Source organism: Octopus bimaculoides, chromosome 26, assembly GCF_046866305.1.
Source record: "Octopus bimaculoides isolate indiv1 chromosome 26, ASM4686630v1, whole genome shotgun sequence".
Taxonomy (NCBI): Eukaryota; Metazoa; Mollusca; class Cephalopoda; order Octopoda; family Octopodidae; genus Octopus; species Octopus bimaculoides.
The window spans coordinates 16,594,149-16,615,960 of NC_142953.1; the positions used below are offsets into that span (position 1 = coordinate 16,594,149).

Sequence of the window (21,812 nt, forward strand, 5' to 3'; positions counted from 1 at the left end):
TTTGTTGGGGTGGATTTTCTATGGCTGAATACTCTTCCTGTCACCAACCCCCACCTGTTTCTAACTAAGGTAATATTTCCTCATGCCCAGATGCGTTTTTGTGGAGGATGTCAAGCAGACCGGGCATTGCGTTGTGCTCTTGAGCAAAGTACTTCATTTCACGTTACTCTGCGATCATTTCGTCATCTGACATGTGGCACCCGTTGCACCTGCACAGGTAATGTCGATTTGATGGAGGGAATGAACTTATGTGTACACAAACATTTGAACACAATAAACAAATCATCTGTGTGGTTGTTCAGTAAGAGACTGTCAAAATCTCATACGTCGTCTAACGACAGGAGAGTCCATCATATATACATACATACATATATATATATATATATATATATATATATATATATATATATATATATATATGCATATATACATATGTATATGTACATACTTACATCTACATGTATATATATATATATATATATATATATATGCATATGTGGGTACAGGATGTCACGAAACGTGTACAAAACAAAAAAATACGCAGCATGAGTACATGGAACATGAACTATTCTTTCAAACAACAAAAGACAAATGGAAAACAAGACAAACAAGTCTCGTATTTCGAGCATTTAACAACAATATACACTTTCAATAACACAGTTGCTCCCGCAAAGCAAATTAAATAAAATTTGGGATTTTGCGGACGGTCAAAATAGGTAACACAAACAGGACAATGAAAAGAAAAAACAAATATATAGTTGACAAAAGATTAGAGATCTATACAGATCAAATTTTTATATATAAAGTATGGAGGTGGAAATAGCACAAAAATAAATCTAAGACATTTCAGTTTAAGAAGAATTTAATAAAATTGATTGACATGTTCTTGACCCCTAGACAGATGATAAACTGTTTTTATTTTAACTTTTTATTAATTTTTACTGATATTTGATAAGATGAGATTCATTGAAACCAGTAATATCTTCTTTATTATATATATATATATATATAGTGAGAATTTACAAAAAAACAAAAGACGAAGATGGGTGTGTAAACAACAAACAGATGTATTAGTTTAACACTTGGGAAGTGAGAAAGTCTTTCATGTTTCAAGCTTATGCTCTTCAACAGAAAGGAACACAGAAATAAACAGGGAGAGAAAATAGAAATGTGTGTATATAGCAATAAGAAAATGGAGGGGAATAGGTGGTATTCATCAACTTGCAGACATTGTATTGTGTCAATTTACCTGTTTATTTTTCAACTAAGAGGACAATAAAAACAATATGCAAACACATGTGACATATTATGTCATATCAGTAATTAAAAAAGATGGGACAATGTCTTACACCTGTTTCAGTCTAGGGGTAACATTCCTCATTCTATCTATATAACTCCAGTAGGCTGGAGTAATTGATAGATAAAATGGATGAAATAGAGGTACATGTATGATTCTCTAGGCCTCTTCAGAGATTTTATAAAGTCCAAGAAGTTAATTTACAATATCTAAATATAAACATAAAAAAATATATATAAACAATCATTATCCCTAACTTTCTTGGATCATATATATATATATATATAAAAACATGTGCATTTTATTTGAAGTTGTATGCATGTATTCATGCACACATATATACATGCACATACACAAGTTGACAAGGGACTCAATGTGTGATTACACAATCTACAAAAATGGCAGATAAGTTTCTCCCTCCTTCACTACTCACCTAGTTAACATTTAGATAATATCATTCAAAATGGACAATACGATAGAGAGAAAGAGGGGTGGTCATGACAAGAATGTCCTGGATCAACAGTCTGCTCAGTCAATGCTGACCTTGGGTTAAACAAGAGCACCAAAATGCATTGATTTGCACTGATAACAAATATTTTGCCCTTAACTGATAGCTTTCCTTGAATCTAGATCTCCCTGATCACACAAATGTCCCTGTCAAGGATTTCTAGAGAAATTACAGATATGAAGGGTCACCTTGTCTGTAGTTTTAAGACATGTCTTAATCGTATTTCACACAGAATGATCGAGAATTCAAGCAGCTGAATTGGGGTTGAAGTTCTTCTGAAGGATCGCTTGAGTAAGAATACCACAGAAAAGAATCTCAAGACGAATTCTTCAAACTAAAACGGCAGGAGACCTAGGGGTGAATCAAGAATGAGACAGTTGGATAATATCCATGGCCTCAGTTGGTAAGCTTGGTAATCCAGCAGGAAAGTGTAATGATGCTTGCTTCTGAAAGGTTCCTATGGAAGAGATACCTGAGGACAACTCCCAAGACTCTCTCAGACAAAAAAGGGTGGAGAAGATGGCTGGATGATCACAAGCAAATCATTTGTGAATCACATAGTTCTCCTACTACTTACTGAGATGAAGCATGCACCTTTAGAGATACCTACGCATTTTAATATGAACAGTATGATTCAAGGAATGTAAGGTGACCATCTTGAAAAGGCACCAGAAATCTAGTCACAAAATAACTGCTGAGTATATTATCACCAACAATTCTTTTACTCTTTTACTTGTTTCAGTCATTTGACTGCGGCCATGCTGGGGCACTGCCTTTAGTTCAGCAAATCAACCCCAGGACTTATTCTTTGTGAGCCTAGTACTTATTCTATCAGTCTCGATTGTCAAGCGATGTTGGGGGGACAAACACAGACACACACACACACACACATATATATATACGATGGGCTTCTTTCAGTTTCCGTCTACCAAATCCACTCACAAGGCTTTGGTCGGCATAAGGCTAGAGTAGAAAGCACCTGCCCAAGGTGCCACGTAGTGGGACTGAACCCGGAACCATGTGGTTGGTAAGCAAGCTACTTACCACACAACCACTCTTGCACTTATATAATGATATATAAGTTCCCATGACCAAAACACTTAACTGTCAACAGTCCAGTCTACTTAGCTGTAAGTAGGCACCACAGTGTGGATTATCTCACTGTGTTGCATTCGTAAACAATATATTTAGCACTCACTACTTTGTTCCAAAGAGAGGGGGAAAGGAGAATAGGAGAGGCATAGGAGGAAAACAGAGAGGAGGAGAGAGAGAAGGACAAAGAGTAAAAGGGGTAGAAAGAAGAAAAAGTATAAGAAGTAGGAAGTAATATGAGAGAGGGAGAGGGGAGAGAGAGAGAGAACACTGAAAGACAAAGAAAGGGGAAATAGTTCATGAAAGAGGAAGATAGACAAAACAGGGTGTGTGTGAGAGAGAGAGAGAGAGAGAGGGAAGAGCAATGGAGAGAATGAGAGAAATGAGACGGGGAGAGAGGTAGGAGAGATGAAAGTGAGGGGGGGGGGGAAAAGGGAAAACAGAGAGAATGAAAGTGAGAGGGAAAGAAAAGGTACACAAGGGAAATGAGAGAGAGAGCAACAGACACAAGCAGAGTGACAGTGAGAGAGGGAGGGACAGATAGAGAGAAAGACAGAGACAGCTATAGGCAGAGAAGAAGAAGAAGAAGAAGAAGAAGAAGAAGAAGAAGAAGAAGAAGAAGAAGAAGAAGAAAGAAAGAAAGGAAGAAAGAAAGAAAGAAAGAAAGAAAGGAAGAAAGAGAGAAAGAGAGAAAGAAAAGAAAAGCAAAGGAACAAGTAGAAAACCTGGCAGAGAGAGAGAGGGGTAGACAGAGACAGAGAGAGAGATGGGAGAGAGATGAAAGACAAGCTGGCAGAAAAAAAGACAGAACGACAAAAAGATGAGTCGAAGAGAGGAGCGGAGAGACGGATCGACAATCAGACAGAGACAGATGGTGAAAACAAACAAAAAAAGAGAGAGAGAGAGAACGATAGGGGGGTTGGAAAGAGGGGGGAAGGGAGTGAGTGATTTGAAACAAGTCGAGACGAGCACAGAAGCAAATCCATGTTGATCCCCCCCAAGTCAGGTGAAAATGGACTTATCCAGCTGATAGAATCGATAGGTAAGAAGAGTGGAAGCCTCGTACGAACAGGGAGATGTGAAAAGATGGCCTTCAACTGTTGTAGGTGGACGACCAAGAGGATTGTCTGTATTTGGTTAATTGTTTGCATGGCTGTAGTGGAATCGAATGACGGAAACTTCCAACAAGGTGTCGAGGAAAGCCACGAAGAGGCGACAGAAACGGTCAATCTGTCCACTTTAATGCTGCACTCCGTCGATGTAGAGTTTAAATTTGAAATTGGTGCCGGCAAAGAAGAATGTTTTTACCAACATCTCTACAATAATTCTGGTGTTTACCTGACGTATGAGGTGAGTGACGACAACAACAATAACAACCAAAGCATCAAACATCAACAATAACAGTAAGAGTAGAAACTACATATACATATGTATAACAAGCATAGACACGCGCATATATAGATAATGCACACGTTCGCTTTCTCTCTCTCACACACACATATACATACATAGACTCTCTCTCTCTCTCTCTCTCTCTCTCTCTCACACACACACACACACACATACATAAACTCACTCTCTCTCTCTCTCTCACACACATACATCTGCAAGACCTCAAGATTTAAAGGATAATAAACAAAGGATGCTTTCCTTCACAGCCTTGCTTCAAAGAAGGTGGCCGGTCTACATTGAAAAAGAGAAAATACACACACATGCATAACAATTATATCGTGATAGAGTCATCGTAGCCAATACACGCGTACTATTATATTTAATTTGAATTTTTATTGTTTTGTAATACATCACGCATACAAGCAAACAAACACATACATAAAGTTAGAGATAATGACTGTTTATATAGTCCCGTATTGTCTGTGGCAAAGTGAAAGACGTCATCATCACTATCGTCGTCAGCAAAGTCGTCAACGTTGTTATTGTCTTCGTAGGTGACACATCTGCCCACTCTGCCGCGTAGAACTCTCTAACAACCGATCGACGACGTTTAGTAATAACGTGCTTTACATGGGACCGAATTTCGGCCAGTATTATTATGTGTGCATATGTAGGTTTATGCATGTGTGTGCGCGTTAGTGTCAGTGTTTATGTGAGTGTACGCATGTGTGTGAATCTGTGCGTGTGTGTGCGCGCCTATGTGAGTGTCTGTGTGTGTCTGTCAATGTGTGTTTGTCAGTGCTGTCTGTGTGTGTGTGTGTCAGTGTCCGCTTATATTCCAGTACTTAACTCCAGCTGGTACCCTCCCACATAAATCATACATTAACTTGCACATATAACACGTGTCATTGTACAAGTGCAATGGACGCTGTCGTGCTTCTACCTTGACAACTACTACTACTCCAACTATAACAGCAAAATTAACAACATTACCACACTACACTGCCACAACACTATAAATACCCCTGTATCCCTAGTACAGCACAAACACACTACTACAACACAAACACACCACTTCAACACTACCACCCAACAAGGGAAACTGTTGATCATTTGCCTACTGGATCCAAGTTAACCAAGAGCTAAAAACATCAATAACAATAATTACAAACAAACACTGGAACCTCTACGTGGTCTCTCAAACTACTGGAAATAATAGCCTAATTTCTTATCCTCTTTTAAGCTGGAAGTACACATTGAATAGTGTTGTCTTAGATTCATGATGCCTTAAAAAACAAAAGCTGAGATGGTCATGGCCAGAATGCTTTTGACTATGGATTTGCTAGATGAGGGTTCACCATGGGCTAGACTACTACTACTACTCATGTTGTCATCTCAATTCTATGTTTACCAGTGGAGATGTTTAATGGTATAACAACAACAACAACAATAATAATAGCAATAATAATAATTCTTTCTAATTTTGGCACAAGGCTAACAAATTTTGAGGGAAGGGGTAGTCGATCGCATTAACTCCAGTACTTGATTGGTACTTTATTTTTTCAAATGCCAGAAGGATGCAAGGCAGAGTCATCCTTGGAGGAATTTCTACCCGAGAGTGTAAAGCAGTGTTTCTCAACCTTTCTACCCTTGTGTAACCCTTAAAATAAATTACACGTCTCCAGGAACCCCTCTCTTTACTCTTTTACTTGTTTCAGTCATTTGACTGTGGTCATGCTGGAGCACCGCCTTTAGTTGAGCAAATCAACCCCAGGACTTATTCTTTGTAAGCCTAGTACTTATAATATCGGTCTCTTTTTGCCAAACCGTTAAGTTACGGGGACGTAAACACACCAGCATCGGTTGTCAAGCGATATTGGGGGGACAAACACAGACACACAAATACACACACACATATATATATATATATACATATACATATATACGACGGGCTTCTTTCAGTTTCTGTCTACCAAATCCACTCACAAGGCTTTGGTTGGCCCGAGACTATAGTAGAAGACACTTGCCCAAGGTGCCATGCAGTGGGACTGAACCCAGAACCATGTGGTTGGTAAGCACGCTACTTACCACACAGCCACTCCTGCGCCTGTACAAAAAAAAATTATATATCATATCTTTGTCATATTTTTTTCATTGTAGTTCACGTAGTAAATATTATATATATATATATATATATATATATATATATATATATATATATATATACACATGCAGGCACAGGAGTGGCTTTGTGGTTAGTAGCTTGCTTACCAACAACATAGTTCCGGGTTCAGTCCCACTGCGTGGCACCTTGGGCAAGTGTCTTCTACTATAGCCTTGGGCTAACCAAAGCCTTGTGAGTGGATTTGGTAGATAGAAACTGAAAGAATCCCATTATATATATATGTATGTGTGTGAATATGTTTGTGTGTCTATGTTTGTCCCCCCACCATCACTTGACAACCGATGGTAGTGTGTCTACGTCCCCATAACATAGCGGTTTGGCAAAACAGACCGATAGAATAAGTACCAGGCTTACAAAGAATAAGACCTGGGGTCTATTTGCTCGACTAAAGGCGGTGCTCCAGCATGGCCGCAGTCAAATGACTGAAAGAATAAAAGAATGCATGAAATGCCAAGCATTTTGCTCAGCATGCTGACAATTCTGCCAGCTCACCACCTTTGCTGCCATCTTAATATTAATAATAATCATTATTTTTATGGTTGTGTGGTTAAGAAACTCACTCTGTAACCACATGGTTTCAGGTTCAATTACAGTAGGCAAGTGTATTCTACTATAGCCCTGAACCAATCAATGCCTTGTGAGTGAATCTGGTAGATGGAAACTGTGTGGAAGCCCATCATATACATGTATCTAGGTGTGTCTTTGCCACTCACACATACACCCACCACTTGACAACTCACGTTGGTTTGTTTCCATCCTTGTAACTTGGCAGTTTGGCAAAAGGAAGTGATAGAATAGTTACCAGACTTTAATATAAAAAAAAACGTTAGTACCAGGGTCAATTTGTTCAGCTAAAAACTCTTCAAGGTGGTGCCCCAGCATGGCCACAGTCCAATGACTGAAACTAGTCAAAGATAAAAGGTAAAAGATTATTATTTGGACACTAAACTCGGCTTGCGAAGACCTGTTGGGGCAAGTGAAATTGAAATCGTGATTGGACAGAATTCAATGATTGGCACCTGTGCCAGTGGAGCGCTAAGAGCACCATCCGAGTGTGATCATTGCCAGAGCAGCTGTCTGGCTTCCATGCCAGTGGCATGTAAATAGCACCATTTGAGCATGATCATTACCAGCGTCGCCTTACTGGCACGTGAAAAAACATTCGAGCGAGGTCGTTGCCAGTGCCGCTGGACTGGCTCCTGTGCAGGTGACAGGTAAAAAACACCATTTTGAGCGTGGCCGTTGCCAGTACCGCCTGACTGGCCCTTGTGCCAGTGGCACGTAAAAGCACCCACTATACTCTTGGAGTGGTTGGCATTAGGAAGGGCATCCAGCTGTAGAAACTCTGCCAGATCAGATTGGAGCCTGGTGCAGCCATCTGGTTCACCATTCCTCAGTCAAATCATCCAACCCATGCTAGCATGGAAGGCAGACGTTGAACGATGATGAAGATGATTATTATTATTATTATTAAGGCATATTATTATGACAGAATCATTAGCACGCTGGACAAAATACTTACCAGCATTTTGTTTGCTGCTACATTCTGAGTTCAAATTCCACCGAGGTTGACTTTGCCTTTCATCCTTTCGGGATTGATTAAATAAGTACCAGTTATGCACTGGGGTCGATGTAATCGCCTTACCCTTCCTGGCCTTGTGTCCATAATAGAAAGGATTATTATTATGATTATTATCGCAGCCCTTGTGGCTAATAAAGAAAGAATTGTTATGATTACTATTTCTAATCTAGACACAAGGCCAGCAATTTTGAGAAGTGGAGGCTAGTTGAAACCATGAAGCCTTGAATGTCTTCACACAGACATCACTTGGGCAATGGTGATAGTGTTTACTTATGTCCCACATAAATAAATAGTCTGGCAGTTCAATCATTTGAGGAGCAAGGACATGAAATGAAGCATCTTACTTTGAAAATAAGGCCTTAGGAAAGGGTTTCAGGAAGTTTTGTCCAACCCATGATGACAGGGAAAAGGAAAAAAAAAAACTGATGTGATATAAAAATGTTGAAGATAATAAGTGAGAATGTATATAGATACACGTATGTGTGTGTGTATGCAAATATACATGCATATGTATATATGCATTTATATAATTATAACATGTATACATTTATATAATATTTGTAAACAAACCTGAAAAGCTTTGAAAGATGCAAAGAGAAAGCCACTATGGAAGGCACATATATCTATCTATCTATCTATGTGTATATATATATATATATATATATATATATATATATATATATATATACACACACATACAGGCACACATATACATACAGGGTGTAGTGAATAAACTGTTGTCTAAATTATGCAAAAATGAAAATAACACTGACATCTCGTTTTAACAGATATATTTACCAAAATTTCATAAAAATATCTTGAAATACTAAAGAGCAAATTTATTCAATAAAATCGCCATTGGCTTCAACCATGACCTCCAGACAACTTCGGAATCTCCTGCAACTCTTCAGGACAGTCTCCTTGTTTAAGTTGGTGAATGCTGGCATAATCTTTGACTTTAGTTCATCTTTGGTATTACAAGGAGTTTTGTTGGTCTCTCGCTCAACTGTGCTCTCACACATAATAATCAAGGGGGCTGCAGTCTGGGGAGTTAGGTGGCCAGATGTTAGGGGTGATGTGGTCGCAGAAATTGTCTGATAGCCATTCCTGGGTTCTCCTACTCGCGTGGCATGGTGCAGAGTCCTGTTGGCAGACACAGGGTCTTCCAGCAGCCACCCTCTTGACCCAGGGCAGCACTACCTCCTCCGTGTTGAGTGTGAGGCCATGTGAGAAGATGAATGGAGGCATAACATCAGCATCACTAGTGATCACTTCAAACACCATGATGCTGACTGGATGTTTGATTTTTATCATTCTTGTCCTCAGATTGATACCCAAACACTTATGCCAAACAGTACAGCATGTCATTTCCAAATTTTTGGCAAAGTGAATTGTGTCATGGTGCTGTTTTTCTCACAGATGGTGCTCAACTGACCCTACTATACTGTGTAGTCGACAAAATCAAAAACAAACAATGTGCATGCACAAAATAAAAACTATAAAATGGCGACAATTTACCCATCGCACCCTGTATATATGCACACACATGCATATATGTTCACATAAATACATATATGCATACACTCGTATATACACACACTCATGTGATCGTGTATCATGTTGTCGTTACTCTCCCCTCTCCCAAAACCTGCCATAAACCTCTCTCTCTCTCTCTCTCTATATATATATATATATATATATCTATTCTCCTATAAACTTGTTCTCTCCCACCATTACAAGCTCTTTTGTGTAAATCACCATCAACTGAATCAGCACAACACAAACAGCTGTCACATTTGCTATTATATTTCTCAGCGAACACCTTACACACTGCAATTAGATAAAGAGGATGGCAGTTAATGAATGGGGGGGGGGACTCCTTCACTAAGCCCATTGGTGGGGGGAGGGGGGGGGGGGGGTAACCCTAGTTCTTCCTGACCCACCTGGCCTATAATCCAACAGCATTCCAATGCTGAACACCTTGACTTATATTCAGACAACATTATTATCTAATGTGCCCCTTCTTTTGGCCCCAGGACAGGCCTAATCACTGCAGCCCTATGATCAAAAATGTCCCGTTTATGACCATCCCTTAGATGCATGTATAGCTGAGTGGTTAAAAAGATCACTTTGCACCCACGTGGTTTCAGATTCAGTCCCACCAAGTGGCACCTTGGGCAAGAGTTTTCTACTATAGCTTGAGGCCCATCAATGCCTTGGGAATGATTTGGTAGATGGGAACATAATGGAAGCTCACCGTATATGTATATATATGTGGTTATATGCGTCCTTTGCTGTTTGACAATCAGGGTTGGCTTGTTTGTGTCCCAGTAACTTAGTGATTAAGCAAAAGACACCAATAGAATAAGAACCAGATTTTAAAAAATAAAAGTACTGCAGTCAATTTCTTCAACTAAGCCATTTGAGTTGGTGCTCCAGCATGACCACAGTCCAATGACTGGGTAAAAGTAAAAGAGATAAAGACCCCCCACCTCATAACGAAATGTATCAAGTCTAGAGGCTACATTATTTAATGTGTTCTCTATTATTATTTAGCCCACATCAGGCCTGCTCCATCCAGCAGACATCTGATCAAAGACGTTCCAGCCATGCCCAACATGTATTATAATCAGGCATTGTATAACTAGGATTACACATCTAATGTTTTCTTTGTTGTTGTTATTTATTTAGCCTGATCCAACAAAGCTATGATCAAAGATGTCCCAGTTATGACCATCCTGCCTTATAACCTGTCATAATATAACTAGGACTACATTTTCGAATGTTTTTCAGTTTTGTTATTTATTTATCCCCAGGTCAGGCCTGATCCAACACATGATCAAAAACGTTCCAGACATGACCACCCAGCCTTATAGTAATACATACATCTAGGAATACACGATCTAATATATTCTGCCTTGTTTAAAACAATACGACGTGAATTGTGAAAGATTTGGCTGCTATTTCTAGTAGGTCTATGCCTCAGTTCTCTTCTTAACTCCTTGTTATTTAATCCCAGGTCAGCTTCAATTAAAGTAACCCGTGATCAAAGACATTCCATCTGTGGCCACTACATCTTTGGTTCCTTTGTTTCCTATTACTTATTTCTATTATCCAGACATATTGTGTCCCAAACCAAATATAATCATGTGTCCTTCCTTTCTTTTATATTTTTTTTCATTTTTTATTTTTTTTAAACCATCATCGGATGTGGCGTGCAAGAGAGACGTTTGTGTTGGTATGATCATGTACTATGGATGGATGAGGAGAGCTGTGTGAAGAAGTTCCACTCCCAGTTGAAGGAATCCAGGGTAGAGGGAGACCCAGGAAGACATGGGATGAGGTGGTGAAGCATGACCTTCGAACATTGGGCCTCACAGAGGCAACGACGAAAGACCGAGACCTCTGGAGATATGCTATGACGGAGAAGACCCGGCAAATAAAGTGAGTTCACAGCTGTAACCGACACCAGCGTCGCATAACCAGTCCACTCAAAAAGAACTTTGGATTGTAGGGTGACATACCGTGCTTGAGGAGACCTATCGAATCAAGTACATCAAAATCACAATCAAATGGAAATTGTAGTTGTGATCCCTGTGCCAGTGGCACATAAAAAGAACCATCCAATCGTGGTCGATGCCAGTGCCAATGGCATATAAAAAAAGCACCCACTACACTCTCGGAGTGGTTGGCGTTAGGAAGGGCATCCAGCTGTAGAAACTCTGCCAGATCAGACTGAAGCCTGGTGCAGCCTCCTGGCTTCCCAGACCCCAGTTGAACCATCCAACCCATGCCAACATGGAAAACAGACGTTAAACGATGACGATGATGTGTAGGTACATTGGCTTTTTGGAAACCTTTATTTCCAAAGCATTTCCAGATTTTTCTGAACCAGGTGAGTGGTCACCTTGATTAATATTGTCTAAATCAAACAAATACTAAATTTACTTCAATAATCAAACGAAATACAGGAACTTGTACATTAGTGTAAATTAGTGTGGATTACAAGAGGTTCTACACCATCAGTATCCTGAAAGTCAGCATTTTACCAATATTTGATTTGAGGATGATTTGGCAGCTATTTCTAGCAGGTCAAGAGATGAAGTAAAGTCTGTTCAATTCCCAGAACTCTACATGGTTATTGTATAAACTTCTTTTTTTTACTTAATTTCCTTAACTGCAAATATGATCTCTTCTGACTCTTTGTATGCAATTACTCTCTCTCTCTGTCTCTACCTATCTATCTACCTATCTCTCTCTCTCTCTCTACCTATCTACCTATCTCTCTCTCTCTCTCTCTCTCTTTACCTAACTACCTATTTCTCTCTCTTTCTACCCATCTGTCTATCTCTCTATCTATCTATCTATCTACCTATCTCTCTCTCTCTACCTATTTCTACCTATCTACCTATTTCTCTCTCTTTCTACCTATCTCTCTCTCTTTCTACCTATCTCTCTATTTATCTACCTATTTCTCTCTTCCTATCTCTCTCTCTCTATCTATCTATCTATCTACCTATCTACCTACCTATTTCTCTCTCTTTCCACCTACCTATCTATCTACTTCTCTCTCTCTACCAATTTCTCTCCCTCCCTCTCTCTCTCTACCTATTTCTCTCTCAACCTACCTATTTCTCTCTCTCTACCTGTCTCTCTCTCTCTCTCTGCCTATCTATCTACCTATTTCTCTCTCTCTCTCTCTCTCTTGACCAATTTATCTACCTATTTCACATGATCTGTCAATATTGACTCTACATTCTGCCTGTTCAAAATTGCAGCCAAATCTCTCTCAAACTAAATCCTTCTGTCATAAATAAAGGTCACATTAAATAATATACTCCTAGATACCTTATGCACAGGCATGGACATATGATTAAGAAGCTTGCTTTGCAGCCACATGGTTTCAGGTTCAGTCCTACTGTGTGACACAGTGGCCAATTGTTTTCTGCTATAACCCTGGGCCAATCGATGCCTTGAGAGATAGAGACTGTGTGGAAACCTATCAATATATGTATTGTCCCCCCCCCCACTGCTTGACAACCGGTATATCATGTCCCTGTAACTTAGTGGTTCAGGAGAGGGGGCTGATGGAAAAACTGCCAGACTTAAAAATAAGTATTGGAGACAATTTGTTTGACTAAACCCTTTAAGATAATGCCTGGCATGGCTGCAGTCCAATGGCTGGAAAGAAAGAAAGAAATGGATCACTTGATCGATCGCTTGATTGATCGCTTGATCAATAGATAGAACGGTGGATGGATGGTTGGATGGATGTTTCGATCGAGTGATAGAGAGAGAGAGAGAGATAGATCGATGGATGGATTGATCGATCGATCGATACATCGATCGATGGATTGATAGATAGATAGATAGATGGATGGATGGATGGATAGATACACATACATACAGCCATGATATAAGGATAACTAGATATCTTAATTCTGTTCCTACAACAGAAATCCATGGGGCATTCTTTCTTCTTGTCCCCAGCAGCTTCTGAAGCTTGGGATCATGTCACTTTTCCATTTTCAAGAGGCTGGGTGAAAGTTTGGTTGTTATTTCTAGCAGATGGAGCTAGAACCACAAAGAGGCTCACTCCCTGACTATTTTGTTACAACAAGGCAGTGTTTATGCTGTTCCTGCAATTTTAAACAATCTAATCAAACTGAAACATCTTTAGCCAGGAATTGAAACTGGGCCTTTAGATTCTCATAATCAGCCCCATATATCATATCAATGCAACCTGATTGAAATGGACAGTCTCCACTGCAAGCTGACACATTCCCTACACAAAGATAATATACAAAGCCTTGTATATAGAGAAATAATATATGCAGCCCTGTATATATACAGACAATATACACAGTCCCTATCTACCTTATGGGACTCACCATATTCTTAATAACAACTGCATTATTTCACATATATTGTCATATTAAGATTGTTGTTGAAATAGCTTCTTTTTTGTAATCACTGACTAAGTGCTTTTTTCTGAAGATAAGTGCTTTGTCAATGAAAAACACATCCACATAACACCTGTTACTTTTCTCATTGAATGCCCATACTTATTATTACTATGTTACTGTTTAAATGTTCTTGTTGTTACTGTTCTTGTTATTGTTAGTATCATTGTTGTATAGCTATCATTGATATTTATATCCATTAGACAAAACTCATTATTGTTGAAATAATTTTAATTGGAAAAAAAAAAACCCAGAAAAAACATGTCACCTAAATTACCATTTTTAAATTGTTTCTACATCACAGTTGTTACAGTCAGTTTGTGAGTCAATTTGTAACATGTAAACTGTTACAATCATCCATCAACTGTTGCCTTGTAACGTGTTACAGTCACCTCCATTGTCTACAACCATTTCTCTTACCTTGAAATGTAGTTGTGGCAACCAGAGCCTGTTTATTTGTGACATGTAGCTGTCACAAACATTGTTTTTTTATTGATGTCATAAGAATTTTATGAAGTTTTGAGAGAACGTGAAATAATTCTTTCTTTTTTTTTTTCTAGTATCTCGAAGAACACACATAAAGCAATAAATGTTTACAAGCTGTTATTTATAGCTGTATGCACGTGCTTCGAGATATTCCAAAGAAAGAATTGTTTGTTACATTTTAACATGATGCTATCACAATGTCACAACCACTGTCTGTTACCCTGCAATATGTTACTGTCACAACTATTAAGTTAGAAAGAAAGTCCTATGAGAAAGAAACAAATACTTCTTGGGTCTTAATTGATATATTTAAATATAAGCAAGATAATATTTACCCTCGTTATTGATAACATAATTGGCAAATTGTTTATTCCTCATGCATAAAGACTATTTGGGTATCAAAGCAAAGAAACAATATCATTTTTAGCCTCTTCCTAATTAATAAACTGTCTAATATAGGTCTGATCTAAACTCATTTTAAAAGGATAAAATCAATATGAATTTAACCACAATGGTATGAAGTAATCTGAAAAAAAAAACCCCATCAGAATGAAAAGCTTAATGTTTATTTTACAGCAAGCACTGAGAAAGTATCCTCAAAGTGATCATATCAAAAGTGCAACAGGACTTTCCTTTCCCGCCTAATATTTTGTTACTCTGTGACATGGTGTTGTTACATCCATTGTTTATTACTTTGCAACGTGTCACTGTCACAACCATTGTCTGTCTTCCTTTTAACATATTGTTTACATCTACTGAGCCTTCTTTTTGTGGAGCCAAACTGACATCTTTTATTGTCACTGTTCTTGCTTTTGCAGTTGTTCTTTTGGCCCCTGGTCAGCCCTGATCCAACAGAATTATGATTAAAGACATTCCGGCCATGAACATCTTGTCTTTTTAAAGACAATAGAGTGAGATATAAGGGAAAATAGCTGCTGTTTCTAGAACACACAGAAACTTCCTTGTTGTTGCAATCGGTGATAGTGTTAATGGTGGTGTGACACTATTGTTTTTGTTGTGTAGATACCAGGCCAGCTCTGAAAGACCAATTACACACAGTTGTTGTTGTTGTGGTTATTACATAGACCCCAGGTCAGCCCTGAACCGACAGTCACATGATTCGTATGTTGCCAGCCAAACATAACATAACCTACAGACCTATTTTTTCCCCCATCCTATATTGGAGAATGTGAAAATCGTTGAACTCTGAACACACCTTCAGCATATCCTCCATCTTGTTCTTGTTCTTGTTCTTCTTCTTACTACTAAGGCAGGAAGCTGGCAGAATTGTTAGCACACTGGACAAAATGCTTTGCGACATTTCTTCTGGGGTTTTTTACATCCTGAGTTCAAATTCCATCAAAGTCGATTTTGTCTTTCATCCTTTTGGGGTCGATAAAATAAGTGCCAGTTGATTACTATGGTCAATGTAATCAACTTGTCCCCTCTCTCGAAATTGCTGGCCTTGTGCAGAAATTAGAAACATTATTATTGTTGTTGTTGTTGTTGTTAAGGCGGTGAGCTAACAAAATCGTTTGCACGCCAGGTGAAATGCTTAGCGGTGTTTTGTCTGTCTTCACGTTCTGAGGTCAAATGCCACCAAGGTTGACTTTGCCTTTCATCCTTTCAGGGGTCAATGAAATAAGTACCAGTTATATACTGGAGGTCAATATAATCGACTAGCCCCCACCCCACATTTTCAGCCCTCATGCCTTTAGTAGAAAAGATCATTATTATTATTATTATTATTATTATGAAGGTGGCAAACTGGCAGAATTGTTGGCATACTGGGAAAAATGCTAAGCAGTATTTTGTCCATCTTTACATTCTGAGTTCAAATTCCGCCAAGGTCAACTTTACCTTTCATCTTTTCAGGGTCGATAAATTAAGTACCAGTAAAACACTAGGGTTGATATAATTGACTAGTCCCCTCCCCACAAAATTTCAGGCCTTGTTCCTGTACTAGAAAGAATTATTATTGTTGTTGTTGTTTCTGATTTAGGTACAAGGCCAGCAATTTTGAGGGGAGAGGTAAATCAACACCATCAACCCAGTATTACCAGCTGAGCTCTGGGGTCAACGTAATTAACTAACCCTCTCTCCTCAAAAATTGTTGGTCCTGTGCAAAAACCTGACATTATTATTATCGTCATTGACATCATTATCATCACCAACACCAACATCATTTTTCTATCAACTCCAACCACTCCCTTTTTATATACCACACTGGGTTTAAATCCCCATTTAATATACAGACTAAATTCAATTCCTTAATATACATGAGGTTCAATTCCCTAGTTAATATATTATACTAGGTTTAACGCCCCATCTAATACTCCACACTTGGTTCAACCCTCCATTTAATATACTAAACTGGATTCAACTTCCCATTAGATTGACGTTCTGAGTTGTTTTCAATATATAAAAAAGCTGAACATTAGAAGCATCAGTTGTGGTGTGCAAGAGAGACGATTGTGCTGGTATGGACATGTGGTGAGAATGGATGAGGATAGCTGCGTGAAAAAGTGCCACACCCTAACAGTTGAGGGAACCCGTGGAACAGGTAGGCCCAGGAAGACCTGGGCTGAAGTGGTGAGGCAAGACCTTCGTACATTGAGCCTCACCGAGGTGATGACTACTGACCGAGACCTTTGGAAATGTGCTGTGCGTGAGAAGACCCGGCAAGCCAAGTAAGATCGTTGCCAGTGCCCCTGGACTGGTTCTTGTGCGGGTGGCACATGAGATGCACCATTTTGAGCGTGGCCGTTGCCAGTACCGCCTGACTGGCTCCCATAGGATTTTCGAGCGAGATCGTTGCCAGGGCCCCTGGACTGGCTTGTGCGGGTGGCACATAAAAGACACCATTTCGAGCGTGGCCGTTTTCGTGAGGGTGACACGTAAAAGCACCCACTACACTCTCTGAGTGGTTGGCGTTAGGAAGGGCATCCAGCTGTAGAAACTCTGCCAAATTAGACTGGAGCCTGGTGTTGCCATCCGGTTTCACCAGTCCTCAGTCAAATCGTCCAACCCATGCTAGCATGGAAAGCGGACGTTAAACGATGATGATGATGATGATGATGATGAAGTCTAGTACAGAGAGATAACAGGGTAACGCTGTTAGTGATGGTGAGAGAAGGTGCTATGCTAAGAGAAGTAAAGCTAAGTCAGGAGGAATGAGGGACAGGAGGATTGAACAGGTAGAAGGAAGTGATAATTGAAAAGTTAGCAATTAGTGATGGGGAAACAAAAAGCTAACAATGAAAGATGACAGAATTGAAAAATGAAGAAGAAAATTATGGAAAATGTGGAAAAATGACAAAATTAAAAAATTAAAGAATTAAGATGACGAGAAGCTGAGGTAGCATGAAAGATTTTAATAAATTTTAATAGATTACATGAACAGTGAACAGTAAAGAGGCCCTTGGAAATCCTTGTTTGAAAATCCCCGAAAGTTGTTTTGTTTTGTTGTTTTTTTTTTTTCAGGAGTGGCTGTGTGGTAAGTAGCTTGCTTATGAACCACATGGTTCCGGGTTCAGTCCCACTACGTAGCACCTTGGGCAAGTGTCTTCTACTATAGCCTCGGGCTGACCAAAGCCTTGTGAGTGGATTTGGTAGACGGAAACTGAAAGAAGCCCGTCGTATATATGTATATATATATATATGTGTGTGTGTGTGTTTGTGTGTCTGTGTTTGTCCCCACAACATCGCTTGACAACTGATGCTGGTGCGTTTATGTCCACATAACTTAGCAGTTCGGCGATAGAATAAGTACTAGGCTTACAAAGAATAAGTCCTGGGGTCGATTTGCTCGACTAAATGTGGTGCTCCAGCATGGCTGCAGTCAAATGACTGAAACAAGTAAAAGAGTATATAAAGTATGTTCAACATCCAATTGTTCATATAACTCATTAGGTCAAGGCAGCAAGTTGGCAGATTCTTCAACACGCTGGACAAAATGCTTAGCACTATTTCATCCGTCTTTATGTTCTGACCTCAAATTCCACTGAGGTCAACTTTGCCTTTCATCCTTTTGAAGTCGATAAAATAAGTACCAGTTGGACACTTGGGTTGATGTAATTGACCTACCCACACCCTAAATTGCTGGCCTTGTGCCAAAATTTGAAATCAATTTTAAGTTAACCAGTAGTGAATAAAATAAGATTTATTGTTTTACTCAGCAGAGATAACCGGCTCCTCAGTTGTAATTCACCCCTCCCCCTAAATTTCTGGCCTTGTGTCAAATTTTGAAACTAATATAACACATTAGGTTAAAATCCCCCTAAATATAATCTCTTGTACTTTATTTTCCAGATTTTAAGAGGTGGTGATAAAAATATTGATTTCTTTTTTCGAAGACCTCAAGGTGATATTGCGTACAGCCAGTTGTGGCAAAGCAGAGGAACGTATTCCCAAGAAGACTCAAAAGAAGGTATCAACTTGTATCTCACTCTTTCAGCCTTTTCTTTTTTTTTTCGTTGTGGTCTTAATTGCTTGGGAAAAGACTTGATCCGAGATTATGTGTCAAGACTGAAACAATTACATGATGATAGAGTCATGGTGGTCATTTAAAAGACACATGTATTGATATATCATCATCATTGTTTAACATCCTTTTTTCCATGCTGGCATGAGTTAGATTGTTCAACATGAACCAGATGGCTGTGCCAAGTTCTAGTGTCTGCTCTGGTATAATTTCTCCAGCTGGAGGCCCTTCCTAACACTAACCGCTTTACAGAACGTACTGGGTACTTTTGACATGGCATCAGCGCATGTAAGGTCACCATGTACCCTGAAGACAAGACCCCTCAAGTGAGTGAGTATAGAATTGAGGGACAAAAAACAAGGATAGAGGAACAAGAAGAAGTGCCTTGCTGAAGAGGTGGATACATGTATTGCCTATCTGAAAAGAGAGAGAGAAAGAGGGATGAAGTTAGGGCATGAGGTGAATACAAGAGACAGGACAGCACAGAAGAGCAGAAAAGGCAGATGTGTAGGCAAGCGTGATGAGTGAGAAAAGTGTGAGAGATGATTAGAGATAGAGAATGAGTTGGATACAGAGAATATCAGTTCAATGGAGGGAAGATGAAGAAAGGAAATAGGGTAACTGAGTAGATTGATGGAAGAATGAGAATTAGAAGAGGAGTTGTGGAGGAAGGTTTAACAGTACTTCAATTGCAGTAAGAAGGATGGGTCTTCTCAAGCAGAGCACATCACCATTCATCTCAATCCCCCATTCCTCCATCACCTCTTCTAGCATATATATATATATATATATATATATATATATATATAAACATTATTGATTGTACGTACTCAAAGTATGTGTTTTCTTTGTTCGGTGGATTCACTGCAGTATAGCACTTAGGAACAACTCCCTTTATAACGCTGAGTGTTAAAACATCTGAAAGTCATAGATAGGTAAGACAACTCACCTCAGATTGAATTCAGAAGTGATGGATACTGATATTTTGTGATTTTTGTGGCTTATCAACATCATGTTGGAGATGAATCAAATCACCAGTCTCTGACTATCTATAAACAGTGTAAAAATCTAAACCACAAAAATGGTAAACTATCAGTATCCATCACTCCTGAATTTGATCCAAAGTGAGTTGTCTCACCTGTCTATGATTTTCAGGTGTTTTAACACCCAGTGTTATAAGAGAGTCATCCCCAGGTGCCATCCCGCAGCAAACCCAATGAACAAAGAAAACACATACTTTGATTATGTGCAAAAAATAATGTCTACATCATTGTAATCAATTTAAATTCCTCCCCTAAACCTACTGGCCTTATGTCAAAATTGGAAACCATTATTATTATTATTATTATTATTATTATTATTATTATTATCATTAAGGTGGCGAGCTGGCAGAATCGTTAGTATGCCAGGCAAAATGCTTAGCGGTATTTCGTCTGCCGCTACATTCTGGGTTCAAATTCCACCAAGATCAAATTTGCCTTTCATCCTTTCGGAATCAATAAATTAAGTACCAGTTACACACTGGAGTCGATATAATTGACTACTCCCCTACCACCAAATTCCAGGCCCTGTGCCTATAGCAGAAAAGATTATTATTATTATTATTATTCTTATTATTAATTAATTTTTCCATTGTAGGAGTACATGCAATATGTTTTGATAACAGCTACAGTCATTTCTCGTCCAAACTCGTGAATTTCTACTTCTCTGCTTATATACATGGTGAAATATTAGCATATTTTGAAAACATTGAGCAAGTGGGTGTCGCTGTGGCTAATATTTCGGTAAGTCAAACTACAATGTCCCTTCACTAACACCACCCCACCCGCCACTCTCTTCATTATTCAATCAATAAAGGAACCATTGCATGGTCACTTAATCTGCTAAAGATAACGACTAAATTTCCCTCAAATTACACCCTAACCTTCTGATCTTTTTTTTTTTAAAAAAAAGAGAGGATAAGGTCACATTAGATAATATAATCCAGGGTAAACATATACTATATGTGAGAAAAAATATGGATAGTCATAGCAGAGATATCTTTGACCTTGATCTACCTGATCAAAGGATGACCAAGGGCTAAACAACAACAACACAATATCAAAATTATTTAGTTTCCAGCCATTTTGTTACCATATTTCTGTTGAATTACACTTTGTTCCAATTAATCATCATCATCATCATCATCCTCATCATTTAACGTCCGGTTTCCATGCTAGCATGGGTTGGACAATTTGACTGAGGACTGGTGAACCAGGTGGTTACACCAGGCTCCAATCTGATTTGGCCGAGTTTCTACAGCTGGATGCGCTTCCTAACACCAACCACTCCGAGAGTGTAGTGGGTGCTTTTTATGTGCTACCGGCATGAGGGCCAGTCAAGGGGTACTGGCAACGGCCACGCTCAAATGGTGTTTTTTTTACGTGCCACCTGCACAAGTGCCAGTAAGGCAAAGCTGGAAACAATCGCGCTCAAATGGTGCTTTTTACATGCCACCAGCACGGAAGCAAGATCGCTGCTCTGGCAGTGATCCCACTCGGATGGTGCTGTCAGCGCTCCACTGACCCAGGTGCCAGTCATCAAATTTGGTTCAGTTTCGATCTCACTTGCCCCAACAGGTCTTCGCAAGCTGAGTTTAGTATCCAATGAAGGAAGGTTGGCATGTGTGCCAGTCAATGGATTTGGTTCAATTTTCGATTTCAATTTCACTTGCCTCAGCAGGTCTTCGCAAGCAGGGTTCGGTGTTCAAAGAAGGAAAGGTATGCATAAGCGGGTTGCCTACACCCCTGGTAAAGGCCATGGGTTATGGTCTCACTTGTCTTGC

General features: G+C 39.2%; 1 protein-coding gene across 1 annotated transcript in view; it reads left to right on the forward strand.

The window, feature by feature from the left end:
• Positions 1-3,205: 3,205 nt before the first annotated feature.
• The window catches only part of LOC106877479 (transmembrane emp24 domain-containing protein 1), a 19,770-nt gene continuing 1,163 nt past the window's right edge, over positions 3,206-21,812 (forward strand). The window contains exons 1-3 of the mRNA XM_014926389.2: positions 3,206-4,247; positions 18,817-18,934; positions 20,627-20,772. Coding sequence (XP_014781875.1) covers positions 3,882-4,247; positions 18,817-18,934; positions 20,627-20,772 — 630 coding nt within the window. The 5' untranslated portion in view covers positions 3,206-3,881. The remainder of the gene's footprint in view (positions 4,248-18,816; positions 18,935-20,626; positions 20,773-21,812) is intronic.